Source organism: Ascoidea rubescens (genome assembly GCF_001661345.1).
Source record: "Ascoidea rubescens DSM 1968 unplaced genomic scaffold ASCRUscaffold_4, whole genome shotgun sequence".
NCBI lineage: Eukaryota > Fungi > Ascomycota > Saccharomycetes > Ascoideales > Ascoideaceae > Ascoidea > Ascoidea rubescens.
This window is the reverse complement of record NW_017962916.1, coordinates 708,908-727,926: the sequence shown is the minus strand read 5'-3', so window position 1 is coordinate 727,926 and position 19,019 is coordinate 708,908. Positions and strand designations below refer to the sequence as shown.

At 33.5% G+C, this 19,019-nt stretch overlaps 10 protein-coding genes across 10 annotated transcripts; 6 read left to right on the top strand and 4 right to left on the bottom strand.

Moving 5' to 3' along the window:
- Nucleotides 1–714: 714 nt before the first annotated feature.
- Nucleotides 715–1,164, top strand: ASCRUDRAFT_33107 (uncharacterized protein; the record flags this gene model as incomplete). Its single annotated transcript, XM_020190403.1, has 1 exon — nucleotides 715–1,164. The coding sequence occupies one exon, from the start codon at nucleotides 715–717 to the stop codon at nucleotides 1,162–1,164; it is 450 nt and encodes a 149-aa protein (XP_020048277.1).
- A 340-nt stretch (nucleotides 1,165–1,504) lies between these two features.
- On the bottom strand, nucleotides 1,505–4,590 carry ASCRUDRAFT_139660 (uncharacterized protein). The gene is made up of 3 exons (XM_020189157.1): nucleotides 4,322–4,590; nucleotides 2,017–4,246; nucleotides 1,505–1,858 (listed from the first exon to the last, which is right to left on the bottom strand). The coding sequence occupies exons 1-3, from the start codon at nucleotides 4,487–4,489 to the stop codon at nucleotides 1,845–1,847; spliced, it is 2,412 nt and encodes an 803-aa protein (XP_020048276.1). The 5' UTR covers nucleotides 4,490–4,590; the 3' UTR covers nucleotides 1,505–1,844.
- Nucleotides 4,591–4,691: 101 nt separating this feature from the next.
- ASCRUDRAFT_33192 (thiolase family protein) lies at nucleotides 4,692–5,903 on the bottom strand (the record flags this gene model as incomplete). The annotated part of the gene is made up of 1 exon (XM_020190407.1): nucleotides 4,692–5,903. One exon carries the CDS (start codon nucleotides 5,901–5,903, stop codon nucleotides 4,692–4,694), a length of 1,212 nt encoding a protein of 403 aa, XP_020048275.1.
- Nucleotides 5,904–6,602: 699 nt separating this feature from the next.
- Nucleotides 6,603–8,171, top strand: ASCRUDRAFT_69677 (3-oxoacid CoA-transferase; the record flags this gene model as incomplete). Its single annotated transcript, XM_020191699.1, has 1 exon — nucleotides 6,603–8,171. One exon carries the CDS (start codon nucleotides 6,603–6,605, stop codon nucleotides 8,169–8,171), a length of 1,569 nt encoding a protein of 522 aa, XP_020048274.1.
- A 1,199-nt stretch (nucleotides 8,172–9,370) lies between these two features.
- ASCRUDRAFT_33088 (alpha/beta hydrolase) lies at nucleotides 9,371–10,732 on the top strand (the record flags this gene model as incomplete). Its single annotated transcript, XM_020190401.1, has 2 exons — nucleotides 9,371–10,226; nucleotides 10,413–10,732. The coding sequence occupies 2 exons, from the start codon at nucleotides 9,371–9,373 to the stop codon at nucleotides 10,730–10,732; spliced, it is 1,176 nt and encodes a 391-aa protein (XP_020048273.1).
- Nucleotides 10,733–11,481: 749 nt separating this feature from the next.
- OST1 (dolichyl-diphosphooligosaccharide--protein glycotransferase subunit OST1) lies at nucleotides 11,482–13,008 on the top strand (the record flags this gene model as incomplete). The annotated part of the gene is made up of 2 exons (XM_020190453.1): nucleotides 11,482–11,826; nucleotides 11,917–13,008. The coding sequence occupies 2 exons, from the start codon at nucleotides 11,482–11,484 to the stop codon at nucleotides 13,006–13,008; spliced, it is 1,437 nt and encodes a 478-aa protein (XP_020048272.1).
- A 53-nt stretch (nucleotides 13,009–13,061) lies between these two features.
- ASCRUDRAFT_139529 (uncharacterized protein) lies at nucleotides 13,062–13,542 on the bottom strand. Its single transcript, XM_020189153.1, has one exon. The coding sequence runs from the start codon at nucleotides 13,416–13,418 to the stop codon at nucleotides 13,116–13,118; it is 303 nt and encodes a 100-aa protein (XP_020048271.1). The 5' UTR covers nucleotides 13,419–13,542; the 3' UTR covers nucleotides 13,062–13,115.
- Nucleotides 13,354–15,493, top strand: ASCRUDRAFT_75210 (CoA-transferase family III). The gene has a single exon (XM_020192971.1). The coding sequence runs from the start codon at nucleotides 13,667–13,669 to the stop codon at nucleotides 15,419–15,421; it is 1,755 nt and encodes a 584-aa protein (XP_020048270.1). The 5' UTR covers nucleotides 13,354–13,666; the 3' UTR covers nucleotides 15,422–15,493.
- Nucleotides 15,494–15,640: 147 nt separating this feature from the next.
- GEP4 (phosphatidylglycerophosphatase) lies at nucleotides 15,641–16,418 on the bottom strand. The gene has a single exon (XM_020192970.1). It carries the CDS (start codon nucleotides 16,394–16,396, stop codon nucleotides 15,758–15,760), a length of 639 nt encoding a protein of 212 aa, XP_020048269.1. The 5' UTR covers nucleotides 16,397–16,418; the 3' UTR covers nucleotides 15,641–15,757.
- A 218-nt stretch (nucleotides 16,419–16,636) lies between these two features.
- Nucleotides 16,637–17,869, top strand: ASCRUDRAFT_69672 (uncharacterized protein; the record flags this gene model as incomplete). Its single annotated transcript, XM_020191698.1, has 1 exon — nucleotides 16,637–17,869. The coding sequence occupies one exon, from the start codon at nucleotides 16,637–16,639 to the stop codon at nucleotides 17,867–17,869; it is 1,233 nt and encodes a 410-aa protein (XP_020048268.1).
- Between the last annotated feature and the right edge of the window lie 1,150 nt (nucleotides 17,870–19,019).

Sequence of the window (19,019 nt, the reverse complement as noted above, 5' to 3'; positions counted from 1 at the left end):
GAATTTGTCGATTTTATATACGCTGAATATTTTATTCAATTTTTAAAAATGCAGGCTTCTCCAAAATCCAGCAATGGAAAACGAAAAACTAGAGAACCATCATTGATTTGAAAAGAAAATCCATCAAAACTCCACTTTTCGATTTCAGCCATGCATTTCCTATGTTGTATTCCCCTGTAATTTTTGTGCATTTACATATTCTAATTTGACAAAAAAATAAAATTTTCTCAATTAAAACGTAATATTGTTCAAGAAGGAAAAAACACCAAATTAACAGACTCGCAATGACGCACTACTCCACATCAATATCCATTGCATTTCTTTTGGAAAAAGGTGCTAAAAACTTTTTTCAGAAGGAACCACAGCTATTTCCAGCTGGAGTTTGAAATGGAAACCTCCAAAATAAACAGTTCGGTATAAGTCCGTTAAAATCAAACTGAACACTAACCGTTTTGCCACAGTAAGACACGTCTTGGTGCATAACACAACCGTGGCGGATATAGCTTTGGGTCGAAAACATAGACCGCAAAATATAAATATGCACAGGAATCCTATAGCAAAGGATCAAAGGGAGTTTTTGTTTCATGGCAGAGAATCAAATTTACTTGGATATAGCTTAAAATTTCTTGTATATTACATACTATTTTAACAAGCAGAGTTTTCAGATTCCTTCATCCCAATCTTCAATACTTTTCTAAAACTAACACTTCTATAATGTCGAGTTTTTCTCCAAGAATTTCTTCTCTAGTTTCTTCTGAGGCCACCTCAAAGATTAAAAGATTTATTTTTGAATTTTTCAAAGTATCTGACACAAAACCTCCAGTTGTTCCATCAGAAGATCCTTACTTGAACTTCTTTACTGAGAATGCGTTTGTTCAGATGGCCTCGAACCACTTTCAAAATCACCAATATATTGGTACTTTAAGACAAGGAATGTGGAAAAGTGTTACAAAAAGACACCACATTGTATTGAATGTTGCTCAAATTACAGATAACGAGTTTTTGATCAATGGAACTGTTGACTATAAATTAATTAACGAAAAAGACTTATCCACTCCCTGGGCTGCCCATATGGTTTTTGAGGATTTTTCAATTGAAAATCCCAAGATGAAATACTACCAAGTGTATTTAGATTCTAGTCAAGCAAAAGAAGCTCTCAAATAGGTAGTTAATATTATTTAATAAAAACAAGCCATGTAATAAATATATACCAGTACAAATATTAAAATGTATTATCATATATTATTCCAGATCCTTCAACTTCGTTCAAATTATACATGAATGCATTTAGTAGTTCCATTTCAACATCCTGTTTTTGGTTGAGACCACCCGTATAGTTATCATAATTGGCTGTGCCAGTATTCGCTGTAATATTTCCATTTTTATTGCTCAACTCAGTTGAAACGAATTGGTTAACGTCAATTGGAGTAAACAACCAATCTTCAAATCTATTCATTTCATCCAAATCTTGAATGACCCCACTAGAGCTTCCGCTCCCAGGATCAATATAGTTATTCGGATATTGTTGGCTTGAATTGATAAACGAAATGTTCATGAAACCTCCTTCTTGTTGCCCAACCCCCAAATTGGTTTGAAGGTTATTGTAATTGTTAATGTTATGTGTATTTATATTATTATTATTATTATTATTATTATTATTGTTATTATTGTTGTTATTATTATTATTGAGTTGTTGGTTCTCTTCACCAAGATTTTCTCTCAAGTCAGATTCAGGATATAATGAATGCGAAGTTTTCAATCCAAATGGTTCTCTGCTTTGAGTTGGGTTATTATTCATTACCATATTTTTGGGAGGAATGTAGATTTTTATTGAATCATACATATCAACTAAAATCTCCTCAAACCGGGCAGCAGAAGAATCAATTTTAGCATATCGATGTAAAGATTCTATCCCGGAAACCATGATTTTTGAGTGTTTTATCACAGCATTGTAACATTTTTGATATTCTTTTGTCAATGAAAGCCTAAGTTTCAATATATCCAATAGTAGAATTAGTCCAATTATCAATCCGGCATTTAAAAGACAATTAATTAAAACATACGGTTTAATGGGGTCAATATCCCGCTTAATAAAGAAATGAACCAATCTGATTGTAAAAATCGCAGCTTTTAAACACGAATCTGCAAATATTTTTATGATTGAAATATTTTCAGTTTCGTTATAAATATTATTTTCATTTTCATTCACATTCACATTCCCATTCCCATTCCCATTCCCATTCTGATTCTCATGATTTTTATTATTAACATTAATATTCTTATTGTTTCCAGCACGTAAATTGGTATGATTATTATTTACAAAATTAGATTTAATTGCAGCATTTTTAATCTCATCCAAAGAGGTTGATATAAAGTATCGAAAAAAAGGTCTTGAAAGCAATATAATACCATGCAAATGAGTCAAGTGTAATAGTAACAAGGGATGATGGATATATCTCTGAACACCACTTTTATTTTTATTTATGCTATCGAGTGAATCCAAAGTGAGTAAGTTTTCCAACTGTAGTTGTGCTGGTAATTTCATTGACCATTCTTTCAAGCTTACAGCTAATTTACTGGCTGTATCCGAGTTTATTTTGGATGATTGGTAGACATTTTCATAAATGCAGCCATTTAAAGAACATAATTTGACCAACTGGTTTTCACAAACAGCTGTAAGATTTTCATTAATTTGAATAGGTATGCTATTCATGTCATCCCAAATGATGTTATTAATGGATAAGGGACGACCTAGATTTACAGATGAAAATCTATCACAAATATACAAGCTTCTCCATAAACGTCTTCTGTGTAAAACATAGCCTTTGTTGCTAAAGGATTCATTAGCGTATCTTTTATTTAAGCCTAATGATTCAGCATATCTTATGGCTATACCTAAATTGATCCATGATGTGTTTCTTTTGTTACTAGCTTGGTAGATGAAAAACATTAAAAAATAAGCCTCGACCAACCATAGATTTCCATCCTCTATTGTATTAGTTAAAACACTTAATCCACTTTCAAAAAACACAGAGTAGTGAACGAGATTTTTATAAGGTATAGAGCTAGAACTGTTTTGGTTGTTATTGGAATCTATATTTGTATTGTCGGTTGCATTTTTATTGGTGTCTTCAATTGAACAATTGTTGTTAATGCATGCAGCATATATTGAAGCCAAAGCAAATATTAAATATAATAAACAAAGTTTATGTGGTTTTGCTTGTATTGGATTTAAATAAACCTGGTCAACTATTTTGCATTTCAAGTAGTCGACATTGAAAATGTAGCATAGTTGGTTGACATTTTGAATAAATAAGTTGACTAAAAAATCGCAATAGTCTCGTAATGGTAGTTGTGTTGGAATATTTTGAGATAATCTAAATGCAGGAGCATCTTGGATATTAAATCTTTTGGGATCCTTCACAAATTTGGAGCTAGTGAGATCAGGTAAATTTGAATGAAGTGGGCTATCTAGCTTATTAAAAATTTTTCTACATTGGGCCAATAATGATAGAGGAGAACTTTCGCCGATATATCTTAAATTGCCTGAGGTATCCCATAGTAATCTCAAGTTTTTGCCATTTTCGACACTAGGAACTCTGATGTTTGATAATTTTGAGTTCTTTGAATAAGAGGAAGGAAAATTCAATAAGGGTTGTAAACTTGATGGTATTGTTGAACCGTTGATTAAAGAAACTTCTGAAGAAGAGCGTTGAAACTCAGGATCATTAATATTAGTGTCGCTATCAGTTTGTATATTGCTGTCGTTGTTACTAATAGAGGTATTATTATTTGTAGAAAGAATTTCAGAGACATTATTGCTTATGTCTTGGGCAGTATTCAAAATGGCGTTAATATTGTACTCGACAGATGGGATAGCCGGTAGCTGATCGTGAAGAGCAAGGTTATTAGATGTATTTGGTATAGTTTGTACTTGTATGTTTTCAATATTACTGGCATTCAGAGGATTTAAATTAACTTGAGGATCGTTCAGATTAGAACAAATGTTTGTCTTCATTGCAGTTGGGTTGTTGCCAGTGTCATAATTTTCAGCTCTCTTGATGCTGTTCGAAGGGGTGTGTCCATTTTCAGATTTTTTTCTAGTATTACGATGACTATTTTTGCTGTTGTTGTTAACTGAAGGGGTTTTCAAATGACTATACCTTATGCTTCTCTTGTCAATGATCGAGTAAGTGCAACGATCGTTTTTTTTCTTGCAGTTGGCACAGGGCTGGCTTCCATCGCACTAAAGGGTTGTATCCAAACGAGCAGTTAGTGTCTGTTTTATTTCCTTCTGCTAAGACAGCAACGCGAAACATACTTTTTTCTTTCTTGCTTTGCAGATGTCGCAGGCCCTGCTTATTCTTCTTCGGTCCTGGATAGCTTTGGGCATATCTGAATGTGTACTTCCACTTTGAGGAAAACGAGATGGAGCTGCACATCCTGATGGCTCTGGAGGTGGAAAGTTGCGATAAACTGAAAAAACCATTTATTAGCGGTAGAAAAGGCCTGCCTCTTTTTGTGGGGAACGGCCATTGCTGACTTTGACAAACAGCTTCCACTGTCGGAAGTAGCCCGGAAGTAGCCCGGCGTCGATTCTTCAGTTCTCTATTATCTATCTATTATCTGGTGTTTATTATCGCTATCCACTAGTTGCTGAAGCCCAAACTACACTACTCTGCTCTTGGCTCCTACTCCTTCACAAAGAGGCCTGCGTAGCCCTGGCCTGTGGAGGTGCACATTGAAACCACACCCAACTCCCCATTGGCTGCGTCCAACCCATTCAACAAGGTCGCAATGCATCTGGCTCCTGTTGCACCCAAGGGGTGGCCCAAGGCAATAGCTCCACCATGGGGATTGACCTTCTTGATGTTGATGCCTAGCTGGTTAACGACGTACAACGACTGTGACGCAAAGGCCTCGTTCAACTCCCACACATCAATATCCTTGCTTTCCAACTGCAACTTTTTGAGCAATTGGGGAACTGCAAACGCAGGCCCAACACCCATCAAGTCAGATGGAACTCCTGCAACTGAAGCACTGATGTATCTGGCAATGGGCTTGAGAGAGAGTTCTTCGGCCTTTTCTCTTGTTGTTAGAATAACACACGATGCACCATCAGAAATTTGCGAGGCGTTACCGGCAGTCGTGAAACCATCTTCGGTGAATGCTGGCTTTAAACTGTTTAGCTTTTCGATGGAGATGTTAGCTCGAATACCATCGTCCTTGATTATTTCAACGTCTAATTCCCCTTCTTCGGTGCTTCTAGCTTTAATTGGAATGATTTCTTTAAGAAAATGGCCAGACTCTGTTGCCTTTGCTGCCTTTTGGTGACTGTTGAATGCAAATTCATCTTGGTCCTTTCTGCTGATTCCGTATTTTTTAGCAACATTCTCAGATGTTATACCCATGGGCATTAAGACATTACGAGCTTCATCGTTGGCAATGTTATTCAACAAGCTTTGAGAAGTTCTTGTGGGAATTCCTCGATGAGGAAAATAGTCAAATGTCATTGATTCAACACCGGCAGCAATACCAAACCCGTAATCCTCGCTTCTGATTGAATTTGCAGTATATGTGACAGCTTGAGCAGATGACGAACATTGTCTGTTCACTGTATTGATAGTTGTGGAGACTGGGAATCCAATTGACTTGATAGCAACTGCACTGTTTTTTTGTCCTCCCAATGTTTGTAATACTGTTCCAACAGTCACCTCATCAACATGCTTGGGGTCGACTTTGGCCTTCTCTAAACCACCTTTCACAACTTGATATAATAGTTCTTCTGGATACATGTGAGCCAATCCTCCCTTCTTTGCTCTAGTTACTGGAGATCTGACTGCAGCCAAAACCACTATATCCTTTGGCGATTTATTAACTACTTGCTTTATTAAAAATGACATGTTCTATTAGTGATGATTGAATTTGTATGATTGAATTAGTTGTGTTTGAACTAGTAAAACTTGTAATCAAAAAGAAAAAAATAAACAAATACAATTGAAATAAAATAAAAAAAAAACATGGACATAAATATGATAATATATATCAAAGATATCGTAGTTTAAAACTCAAGTTGTTTTTTTTTAAAAGCTACTTCCAGTATAGTTTAATGTTTTACTCAGTCACTAGGGCTAAAGATCTATGAAAAATAACCAGAAAAAAAGAAAATATACAGAATTTACAGAATTCACGAGTTTATTCAGGAGTAATAATAACTTAACTGCATGGATATTTGGTTGTTATAATAATTATTCCTCTAATTTGCTCAAAAATTCACCTTTGATTTCAAATTTGAGTTATTTCAGAAACTACACCTTTTGATTTTATTGGATGGAAAATTGTCATTGCAAGCTATTTCCGCAAATCATTATTCAACATCTATTTCCGCAGGAGACAAAAGTTAAATTGCCAATGACACTGACACTAATGACAATAATAAATCCTCTTTTAATTGATAAAGAATGTATAAATAACAAGACAATTCAGTCAATTGATAATACCAAGAAAATGAGATCAAAAATAATATCATTTATTCTCTGTCTATTGCTGAGGAGAGATACCAAAATTCATTAAATAAAATTAAGATCAAGATTAAGATTAAGATGAATTTTCTTCAGACTAGAAAAGCTCTTTTTGCTAGTAGTGCAAATTCATTGAATCTATCAAAGTGTATTATAAACACTATTAAAGTCAGATACCAATCAACCCAAACCCGATCCAAGGTGGTGAATTCGGTAGATGAAGCATTGGATGGGGTCAAGTCGAACATCACTTTGTTATCTGGTGGATTTGGACTATCAGGTCTACCTGAAATGCTTATCAATGGTCTTTTGGCTAAAAAGGATATCAATGGGATCACAGCTGTTTCAAACAATGCTGGTATTGATAAAAGAGGTTTAAGCAACTTATTGGAAAGTGGGCAGATCACAAAAATGATAAGTTCGTATATTGGCAATAACAAAACATTTGAAAAATTATATCTCTCTGGAAAAATTGATTTAGAACTCTGTCCACAGGGAAATTTAGCTGAAAGATGTCGAGCAGGTGCTGCTGGTATACCAGCTTACTACACTGCAACTGGTGTAAACACATGGATAGAGGAGGGAAAACTACCTGTTCGTTATGATCCCAACGATAACACTAAGGTTTTAAAAACATCCAAACCAAGAGAATCGCGAGTTTTTAACGGTAAAAAGTATTTGCTAGAAGAAGCAATTGTTGGTGACGTTGCTTTTGTCAAGGCATTTAAAGCAGACACATTGGGCAACTGTTGGTTTAAGGGCTCTGCAAGAAATTTCAATTCAGTTTTTGGTAGAGCAGCCAATTTAACCATCGTTGAAGCTGAAAATATTGTGGAACCAGGAGAAATACAAGCCGAAGACGTTCATTTGCCTGGATTGTATGTTGATAGAATTATTCAATCGAATTCGCCAAAGGATATTGAGATCTTGACTTTAAGCAAAGATGAAAGCACAGCAAGTGATGCTGGAGACAAACAATTGTCGCCTGGCGAATTAAAGAGAATCAAAATAGTCAAAAGAGCTTCACAGGAATTTGAAGATGGAGTTTATGCTAATTTGGGAATTGGTATGCCAACACTTGCTCCAAACTATTTGCCAAAAGAGATAGAGGTTAATTTGCAAAGTGAAAATGGGATTTTGGGCATGGGACCTTACCCCAAACCAGGCGAAGAAGATGCAGATTTGATTAATGCCGGAAAAGAAACCGTTACACTAAAGCCAGGAGCTTCTTTATTTGGATCTGAGGAGAGTTTTGCGATGATCAGAAGTGGTAAAATTTCGTTGACAATGTTGGGAGGACTACAGGTGTCGAAGTATGGCGATTTGGCCAACTGGGGATTGCCAGGCAGAATCAAGGGAATGGGAGGTGCTATGGACCTAGTGTCGAGCCCCGAAAGGACGAAGGTTGTTGTCTTGATGGAACACGTTGATAAGAAGGGCAGGCCCAAGATACTCGACGAGTGCAAGTTCCCACTCACCGGAGCCAAATGTGTAAGTAGAATCATCACAGACCTCGCTGTGTTTGACGTGGATAGCGAGAGAGGCTTGACTCTTATCGAAATCGACGGTAGCAGTACTGTGGAAGAAGTAAGAGCAGCTACAGGCTGTGAGTTCGCAGTCTCGCTGGATCTCAAGACCATCGAGGTCTGAGCATCGAAACACACTGCAAACAGCTCCAAACACTCCTGCTGAAACAGCTCTCAAGCCCAAATAAGGCTCTGTGTTGCCTCTGTTTACCATTTTGGCCTCGCATACCGCTCCCGTCGTTCTATTGGCCCAAACACAATAAAACCGTTTCTGAATTCTGTTTCAAATCCAACAATTCTGGTCTGTGCTCTCAGAGCCTAGATTATCTTCTCTGGAACAATCTGTGTTGTTTCAGCTTCGTTATCTTGCTCTCACACTTAGGGTTTGCTGCCATTGCAAACCAATGCCAATCCTGTTTCCTGAATCGTATCGTTTATAGGAGCTGACAACTATCGCCATCTGCTTTGCTGTTTTCCAAATCTCTTACACAGCTTATTCATTTACGTCTTTCTGCTATTCCTTTTTTTTCTTCTATATTTTATGCTGCTTTTGGTCACTTGAAATTCATTTCATCTGTCAGTATCTCTTGCTCTATCGCTTTTAACCTCGACTCATGGTTTGTAGATTAAATCCAAATGATTCAGAAAATGGAGGTGAACAATGAAAGAAAAACATCAAAAAACGTGTTTAAAAACTATTCAAAAAGATTCAGCATAAAAAACTTCCGGAGAAACACTTATCACTCTCAGAATCTCCCTTATGCTGAAGCTAAAGAAGAAACCTTCGTTGAGATACCATCTTCAAATTACAATTCAAATTTTGACCCTCAAATAATATTCAATACCAACATTTTTAACAATACCAACAACACCACTGCTAATCACAGTCAAAATCGCAATCACAATCAAAATCACAATATCAATATCAATCCCTGGGACAGCAACAGTGCCAGCAATATAATCGCCACTGACCCATTCGACGCAACACACTTAGATGATCCTTTGTTTCAAAACAACTGCCATAAAGACAATTTAAAGTCTTTCGCAAAAGCAAGTTTTCTTAACTCAAGATTCAAAAACAGAAGAAATAGCTCAGCCAACGGTGTCTATAGGAACGAAAACATTAACACTGTGCTGCAATCCTCATTTCATGGCTCTTATTCCAGCATTATAAACAACCCTGATCTCGATGACCGTTGTCCAATAGATTATATTGACACTTTACATTCTTATCCAAGTTCAACTTCAACTTCAAATTCAATAGTAAACTCAAGCTCAAAAGAAACACAACCAAATCTCAAAAAATCAAACAGACACACCTGGATGGGTGTCCTATCTAAAAATGAAAAAAGAATCTCAAAAACTTTTGATACAAAACACCTATTATCTTTAAAAAGAAACGCCTCTCGAACTTCGAGATCCTACAATCAAATTAATTCGGATCAGCATGAACGTCTAATAACTACTATTCTGTATGACAGATTAAACAATAACAATTTAATCAAAAACAACATCGTCGCTATTAAAATTCAAACTACAAATTCCAACAAAACTGACAACAACACAAATAAACTCGTTAAAATAGGCAAAATCGTCAAGTATGTCACCTTATCAATTACAACAATAGGCCTAATTGGAATTTACAACCTACAATTAAAATTAGTATACTTGCCATCCTTAAATGATGGCCTCAGCCAGATAGATACCCCTAGTCAATATGGTATGCCATATGAGGAGATCTTTTTAAAGACATCAGATATGGTAATGCTACAAGTCTACGTCTTACGCCAGAGACTCAATAAAGCTTACAAAAATAGAAATAAAAATAAGTCCTATAAAAATACTACCATCGTAATATTATGTCCAAATGCTGGAAATATTGGCCATTCATTGCCAATAGTCCAAATATTCTATAAAAGTTTTCACTATAATGTGGTCATTTACAGCTATAGAGGTTATGGAAGATCAACTGGCTCACCAAATGAATCTGGTTTGAAAATTGATGCTCAAACTATTTTAACTTTTTTGAGTCAAGATCCTGAGTTTAAAAAAAGTAAAATTATCCTATATGGCAGATCCATTGGCGGCGCTGTTGCTATCTACATGGCTTCCTTAGCCTCAATAACTTTATCAAGAAATTTACTTCAAATCGAAAATGGCCCACAAGAAACAAAATCTGGTAATTTTCTTAATAAAATTAATTCAAATGAAAATTCTCATTCTAGAAGTAATACTCTTTCTTCTGACATACATTCAAATGTCCATCATTCGAAAATACCTAAAAGTTTTTCAACTGGAAGCGTGCCCAATTTAAATCTTCAAAGTTCGTTTGATTTGCCTAAAGATTTCAAGATATCCGGTTTAGTATTAGAAAATACCTTTTTAAACATCAGAAAGGTCATCCCTTACATTTTCCCAATATTATCCTACCTTTCATTTTTATGCCATCAAGTTTGGCCCTCTGAAAGATATATCACACTAATCGATCCCAATATACCTACATTGTTTTTATCAGGTCAAAAGGATGAAATCGTGCCTCCTGATCATATGTTTCAATTATATAAATTATCAAATTCAAAGACAAAAGAAATTCACCTATTCAAAGATGGTTATCACAATGATACCGTCAATCAAAGGTTCTATTGGAAATATGTTCATAACTTTATTGAAGCAATTTCTATTTAATTGTTGTTTGTTGTTTTTTTTTATTTTTTTCTATTCCACACACTTTGATTAAAAAATAGCTCAATTTATTTGAGACCCTAATTTTTTCATCATTCAAAGTTTTTAATACCTTATACCAGTGTTCATTCAAAAAATTACCTTGGCTTGGATTTAATAGGTGCTCAAAGATCTAAATGTTTTATATCTCTTTGTGATGAATTTATTATTCAATTGGTTATCAAAAATTCTTTTCTGTCGCCAATATTTCAAATAAAGATTGTATTAAATGATCTAATTATATATTACGAAAGCATTGACCCAGATTTTATAGGCAAAATCCAAAATAAAACCCTGAGCAACTAATCCAATTTTTATTTTTTTATTATTTTACCTATTCTCGTATTATAGTATGTGAGCTCTAGCTTGCTCTTTGGAGATAAAGTCATTCGCTATCAAAAGTTTTTCTTTTCATTTTTTTGAAGGTTTATCACATCAATTTTTATTTTTATTACATCAATTTTTGTTTTAGATACTATTTCTCGGTTTCCTGATCCCCCATTTAATTAATAATTAATCATTAACTATTTACACCATTCCATAGTTTAAATGTAGCAAATTAGAGTATTTTCCGTTTTCGATCTGTAGAATATAATACAAACACGTGTGCGGATTTTGGTTTTTTGACACGATGGTAAATATTTCATTTGATAGCCTTATTTTAAGAAAGTATAAGTTATATTTGTAAAGATTAGATTGACGTTAATATAAAGATGCATTTCTTTTCTTACAATGTGTTTGCCATTCTATCGATATTCTTGATACAAGTGAGTAAAATTGCTTGTGCATCGTCATCTTCTCAAAATGCAATTACAATCAATAATTCAGTTATTAGTAATTCGTGGGAAAATCTTGAAATTGAATCAACAATTGATTTATTGAAAAGTTATACAAAACAATTGGTTCAGTTAAAGGTTAGAAATATTGGATCTACAAAGAACTATTTTTATTATTACCCAATTGAATCGAATTTGTTGGATAAAATTGCGTTATATTCTGCGGTCAAACCATTCAATTTAAAATCAAAGAAAAGTTTGCAATCTTTTCATGTTGAGATTGTTAAAAAAAACGAGATTGATCTATATATTGATAATGGTGGCGATGATGGTGGTGATTATGATGATGGAGAAAGTGAAACAATAAATAAGGATTTTTTTTATTTAAAGATTTTCATTGATGGTGGTATTAGTCCAAATTCAATTTTGAATTTTTATCTCCAATTAACTTTTATCAATAATTTGAAACCATTCCCAGAGAAGATTGATCTTCAAGACGATACGAATATTTTATTCAATTTATTGAAATATCCTTATTCGCCATATACCACCAATAGTTACAAATTTAAAATCGTTGGATTAGCCAAGGAAAAAGAAATAAAATTGATTGGTAAGGAAGACGAATATTTGAATAGTTTGGAAGATTATAAGATTGGAAATTCAAACGAATTCAAGTACAATAAAGAAATCAAGCCTTTTACATATTACCCAACATCAATTTTGTATGAGAGAAAGGCTCCGTTACCTTATGTTTATAATTTAAAAAGAGATTTATGGGTTTCTCATTATGCAAATTCGCTATCAGTGGAAGAATACTATGAGTTAACTAATAAAGCACATGAGTTGAAAAAAGGATTTTCAAGATTAGAATACATTAAAAGCAGATTGACAATGACGCCATCCTTTGTTTTAATTGCATTAGATGTGGTGCTACCGAAAGATTTTGATGGAGCTTATTATTATGATAAAGTCGGTAATGTTTCAACCTCAAGAATAGTTAAGGACAACCATTTAATTTTGAGACCAAGATATCCATTGTTTGGAAACTGGAATTATAACTTCACCATTGGCTGGTCTTTGAAACTAAAAGATTATGTTAGAAGAACTAACTTGGTTAATTCTAATGACGAGTATATTTTGAAGTACAATCTATTAGACGGACCAAGCGATTGTTCAGTCGAGAAGATGGAGCTTTCGATTTATTTACCAGAAAACAGCAAAATCATAGATATCCAATCTCCTATACCATACACAAGCTTGGTCAATTCAACAGAAAACTCATTTTTGGACTTCAAGGGACACCAGAAATACACATTGGTGTACAACAACTTGATCGACGAATTCAGAAGCTCCCAGATCATAGTCAAATACAAATATGATGTTAACAGCTATTTGCTAAAGCCCTTTTTGATCGGGCTATATCTCTTTGCTGGATTGATCCTATTCAGAGTTTTTTCTAAATAGCTAACACAATACAATAAATAATATCTCAGGCTTAGAGATAACCTGATACATAGCTATTGGTTCTTGAACCAAAAATACGATATCTGTTATTCTCAGATTGCTTTTGTCTACACGTGACGTCGGACTGCAACCGAAGCACGGAAAAGCAAAAGAGGCTCCTTTTGTGCATTGTTCAACAATAAAGTTCGGCATCGGAAAATCTCTGTCCAATCAGAGTGCGTGTCTCGGCTCGAGCCAGCTTCACAAGTTCGGGTTGAGCTGTTTGAGTCAGACAAAAAAGGCCAGTGCCGGCCAAATTTAGCTGGCGACCTCCAGAAAATGGTGCTGGAGGTGCGTGGAAATGGCAGCAACAATAACGCAGCTCCGGTTTCAAAGTCTCCACAAAACCGCCCAGCATTCCATCCGAGCATTCCAGATCCCGCAAAAAGAGCTTTTTTAGCCTCGGCTAGATTTCTTTTGGGGCGTTCTTTTGGGTTCTTGCTGCAAGAAATGGGTTGTTTCTTTCACCAACCAGAACCATTTTATTAACCATTTTGCTACCACAGGTTGGCCTATATAAGTGCCGTTTTGGTTCTGCTCAGTCTTCTCTAACCAGGTTGCAACTCAGCATAAATTTCTTCCAAATTTCAAGATACTTTGCATCATTGAATCCCGAACAATGACCACACATTATACTTTGCCAGATGAAGCAACAAAAATTCTCTTGGAGTTTTTATTGAACGATAGTAAATTAGCTGTTCCCCAGCATTTCTTGAGATTTAAAAATTCAGTTCGATTCAATTCCCCAAGCAACACTAAATCCCCATTTTTGCCAACCTCTTTGAAAATTTCTGAATCATGTATTGCATTGTGGGCTCTTCTAGCTGTGTTGACTAATGGTATCCTCAACCTCAGATACAACACTCCAATTCAAGACCTAACTTCAGACATTAACATTGATGCAGCTATTCTATACTTGGCTTCCCATTTTTTCTTGACTTTTAATGGAGAAACAAGCATTTCTCCTAGACTAATCGCAAGGGGAATTTCTTATGATCTCCACAAAAACATTTCTGATCCATATCGAGCCTCATTGACCAATATTTATCAAACTAGGGATAACAAATTTTTCCTTTTGCATAACTCATTAAATGCAACCCCAGGTTTGAACTTATTGGGTTTACCTGAAGATATAACCAAACTAAATCTTCAGAAATTATTTCCCAATCAGCAAAATCCATCTAAAGAGGACTGGTTCAACAATTTTAATAATCACATCAAGAAAAAATTTGATAGTAAGTCTTTAGATATCCTCACAAATGAAAGATATAAACAAGCAGGTACAATTTGCTATAAATATGATGACTTCCTTAAAACTGATCATGGAAAAGCAATTCAAAATCATTCACTTTATCAAATTAAAAAAATTCCAGACTCCACTCTTCTTCCCCCAATTCCTTTTAACAACTCTCCAAAAACTTTATCTCACTCCACCAAAAAAAATTCAAAGCCCTTAGAAGGTATCAAAGTTATTGACTGTTCAAAAATTATTGCTGGTCCAGTTATTGGTAAAATCCTAGCGTCGTTAGGTGCTACTGTCTTGAGAATCTCTTGCCATGACACTCCAGAATATGCTTTCTTTCTATATGATTCAAACTTGGGTAAGAGAGATGTAAATTTAAATCTAAAATCAAAGCCAGATAAACTAATATTCGATTCTTTACTAAATGATGCCGATATCATAATCGATGGTTATAGACCCGGCGTTTTAGATAAATTAGGCTTTTCAAAAAATTATCTCAGTTTTATAGCTGAAAGAAGAAAGAAAGGTATCATTATTGTTGATGAAAATTGTTATGGTTTTGATGGCCCCCTTAAAAACAGATCTGGCTGGCAGCAAGTCGCTGATTGTTTAACTGGTGTAGCATTTAAACAAGGTGAATTCTTAGGCCGTAAAAATGAGCCTGTTTTACCCTTTTTCCCAACTTCTGATTATTTAGTTGGCGTCACTGGTGCTTGTGCTGCACTACAAGCCTTGTATAGAAGAGCAACTGAGGGTGGCTCTTACCTCGTTCAAACTTCTTTATGCCAAATTGATTTGTTTTTGCTAAAACTAGGTGAAATACCAACCCAATTTCAAAATAAAATTAAACAAAAATATATCAATGATCCTGAAAATCCAGCAAATAATGTTTTCAAATTAAGATTCTTTAATGATATGCAATCCATGAATATGGCTATTTTTTCTTATTTAAAGACTTTTCATCAAACCCTAGTATTAAATCCAAGTAATATCTCACTTACTGACTCTAAATGGGGAAAGTGCGATGAAATCGTTGGCTATTTAAAGTCTCCCGCTCAATTTAATACTTTTGATATATCCTTTGAAATTGGTACCTGTCAAAGAGGTTTTTATGAGCCCAAATGGCCATAATTTAATATCTTTTATTTCCAAATTTCACTCCGATATTCACTCTTCAATATTCACTCTTCAGTCTTTAATATCTAATATCTAAGTTTCAGAATTTTGACTTTAAATTTTTTTAATTATTTATTTTATTTTATTTTATTTTATTTTATTTTATTTTATTTTATTTTATTTTATTTTATTTTATTTTTTCTATTTCAATTTGAACTTTTGCTATTAAATTTTATTTTGTTTAATTCTCAAACATTTTTTATTTCATTTTTCTTTATTTCACTTTACTTCATTTCATTTCATTTTATTTTACTTTATTTTGGTTTTTTATTTATATTCTATAAATAATATTTATTTAAATCCTTTAGGAAAATTGTTTGCATTTTTAGGAAATTGAGGAAAGTTGTTTGAGTTTTTTACCAAATTTTTATACAAATATCTTTCAAATTTACAAATGATACTCTCGGACCTTACCACTCCATTTTTAATCCAAATACTCCAAGACCCCATTAAATTCGCCATTAAAACATCTGTAAATAATCGATCTCCAACAATTAATATCTCCTCAGGACCATTAACAATACCCCTTTTCTTAAAATGATCAATTATTTCATTATAACACCCAGGTTTCTTTGTGGAATGCCTTAAAACAGCTATTCCTGTTTCTTTTTCAAGTATTTTGGCTTGTGAATGATTAATATCATCATTTGTCCCCGCAGAATTGCTGACAATAAGAATATTGTTTTTAGAATAATAGTTTATTAGTTCTTTCCACTTTTCAGTGTATCCAGCATATACTTTATCATCACCCTTTTCAGCGAAACAATTATCTTTATCAAGAACTATTGCTTTTATTTTAGGCTGATTTTGTATAATAAACTGTCCGATCGGAACCTTTATCGAATTGAAATCATTGCAAACTTGATGAGGTAAGGCTAAATTGGGATTAAATAATAATCTAATGGAGTTCAAAGTTGCACTTATATTCATTTTCAATAAAAGAGAACAAGAACAAAAACAATAATCGGCTTTTATGTATAATAACAATACATTAGTTATGAAGCTAGTGAAATTATTGCACTGATTCCAATTTCAAAAGACATTACCCTGCGAAGTATAATTTTTGGGCGAAGATTTTTTTCTTCCTTCAATAAATCATGGCATTTTCGAACAGGATAATATTGAATAAAAAAAGATGAATGAATTGAAAAAATAAAATGAGTTGTGAAGATGGTTTATATTTTGGGAACAAATTCTATTAATAATCTTTTGGCTACTTCATTAGTGCCGGTTTTGAAAACAGGTGTGGTGCTATTATTCGGCAAAGAATTTATTTATAACAGTTTTCGAGAGAGCCAATCAACGATTACTATGAATTCTAAAAATTATAAGTTTGATAATTGTTTTGTTTATAATAAATTGAGTGAGATTGAAAAATTTAATAAAAAGCGGTATAAAAAAGCCACAATTGACAATATTATCATTTCTGGGACCGATTCCCAAATAAGTGAATATTTAAATTATTACAAATCGTTTTTAAATAATGAATCTAATGTCTTTTTGGTTAGAAGTGGATTAGGGATTGATAGTATTTTAGCGATTCATCAGATATTCATTAAAGAAAAGAGTCCATTACCAAATTTTTATCATGTAACAACAAATCATCTTATTGAAAAAACCGAAGAAAGTGATCATTCATACCAACATGTTGGTATTGGCCATTTAAAATTATCAAAGATTCCTAATAAGTATTTTAATATTGTTTTTAAAACATTTTTCAAGTCCAAGACAATTGGGGTGGATAGTTATAATTTGGGAATACAAAAGAAAACAACTGGCACAATTGATAACGTGCATAAAGAAAATCAAATTCTTACAAAAGACCTCAAACCATTTTTTAATCTGGAGGATAGTGATGAAAAAGAAGACAGTATAATCAATGGTAGTAGTGGCAGTAATGGAGATAATTCCAATGAAAATGTATTAGAAGATTTGAAAAAAACCAATTTAAAGCCAATATACTTGGAAAATTATTATGAGTTTGCTGGCTCGATGTTGGAAAAATTAATAATAAGTTCTATAATCGAGCCCTTATCGGTGTTAATAAATTGCACTAACGGAGAATTATTGGGCAATAATTATGCCATTAGTCTAATACATCAATTATTGAGTGAGGATTTATTACTTTTAGAGAAAGGAGGTGAATTATTTCGTTCAGAAATTCCCAATTATTCAAATATATTTAACCATGAACGAATTTTTTACGTTATTATGAGTATTTTAAATTCCAATAAATATGGATCAACCAATATGCGTAAAAATTTTAATCAAACAGAATTCGTTGATATTGATCAGCTAAATGGAATATTTATTCGAATCTTGGGTACAAAACACGCTCCAAAAAATGAAATGGTATTGAAGCTATTGAAAAGTAAAATGAATGTTACAAAATATAGGAAATAAGTATTTCAAAGATCTAAAAAAACACTAAATGGTATAATAAATACTAAAGGTTAAAAAGATGTTGGAATTTTCAAATAAAAAGTAAAATGCAGGCAGCATTTAATGATTTTCATTGTAAAGCAAGATTTTCGGAGAAAATTCTTGAACCTGTTTATATGAATATATTTCTATAAATTTTTGCGGCATTGAAATTAAGAAAAATGAAAGATAAAAAAAAGAAGTGAATTGACAATTATATAATCACTAATTTTACCAATTGACGATTTTAACCATTAATAATCAAATCATTAACAATCAGCCATCAAATTGTTAAATTGACAGAATTAGTTAACTGAATCAAGGTGAATAAAAAACAGGAAACCATTTTAATGGATCCGGTTCACGTGTATTTCATGCTTTTTCGCCAGGTCTAGACTCAGAAGCACCGGAAGCAGAAAAACCGATATTTACGGCTCGATCCGTTCGTGCTACCATTCTCAAAAATGGATTGGAGCTGTTTGGTTGAAGAGAAACAAAAGTTGGTTGTTCCAGCAGTGTAGCTCTTTAAACAGCAGCCCATCTACTGAAACTGGTAACAAACCAAATCAGATATACGAACTGTGTAACTCTTTAGTTTAAATTTAGAAGGAGGTCTAAAAGAATTGATTGTTGGGTTACAATAGGGAAGCACCCATAACTCAAATACACCTTGGAAACAAAAGAACTTTTAAATGATCATGAAAATCTCGTATTATTTAAGAAGATCATCAACGGAAAATTCTTGTGTTTTAAGCTTTTGCTGTCTTGATTGTTGGTGGATGTGCTGCCCAATTCAAAAATAAAGATTTTCCTGAGTTTCAAAATGAAATCACACTGAATATTTATATTCTCGATAGTTGTCGTAACTCCGAGCACTACAAAGCATTGTATCAAAACATAAATAATGGCAATTAATGTAAATTTGCAGCTGCTGTTTTTTTTGGAAAAAATCTTAATTCTATCACAATGGTTTAAAGATAGACAGGGACATATTACCCGAATAAGCCGGTATTAAGAGATAATAAGAATTGGGATAGCTGTATTCTTCTACACGCGTCAACATCAATTCATGAAACGAACTTAAGTTCATTTGGAAGATTTGCAGCTTCACAACTTCACATGTTTACGGTTT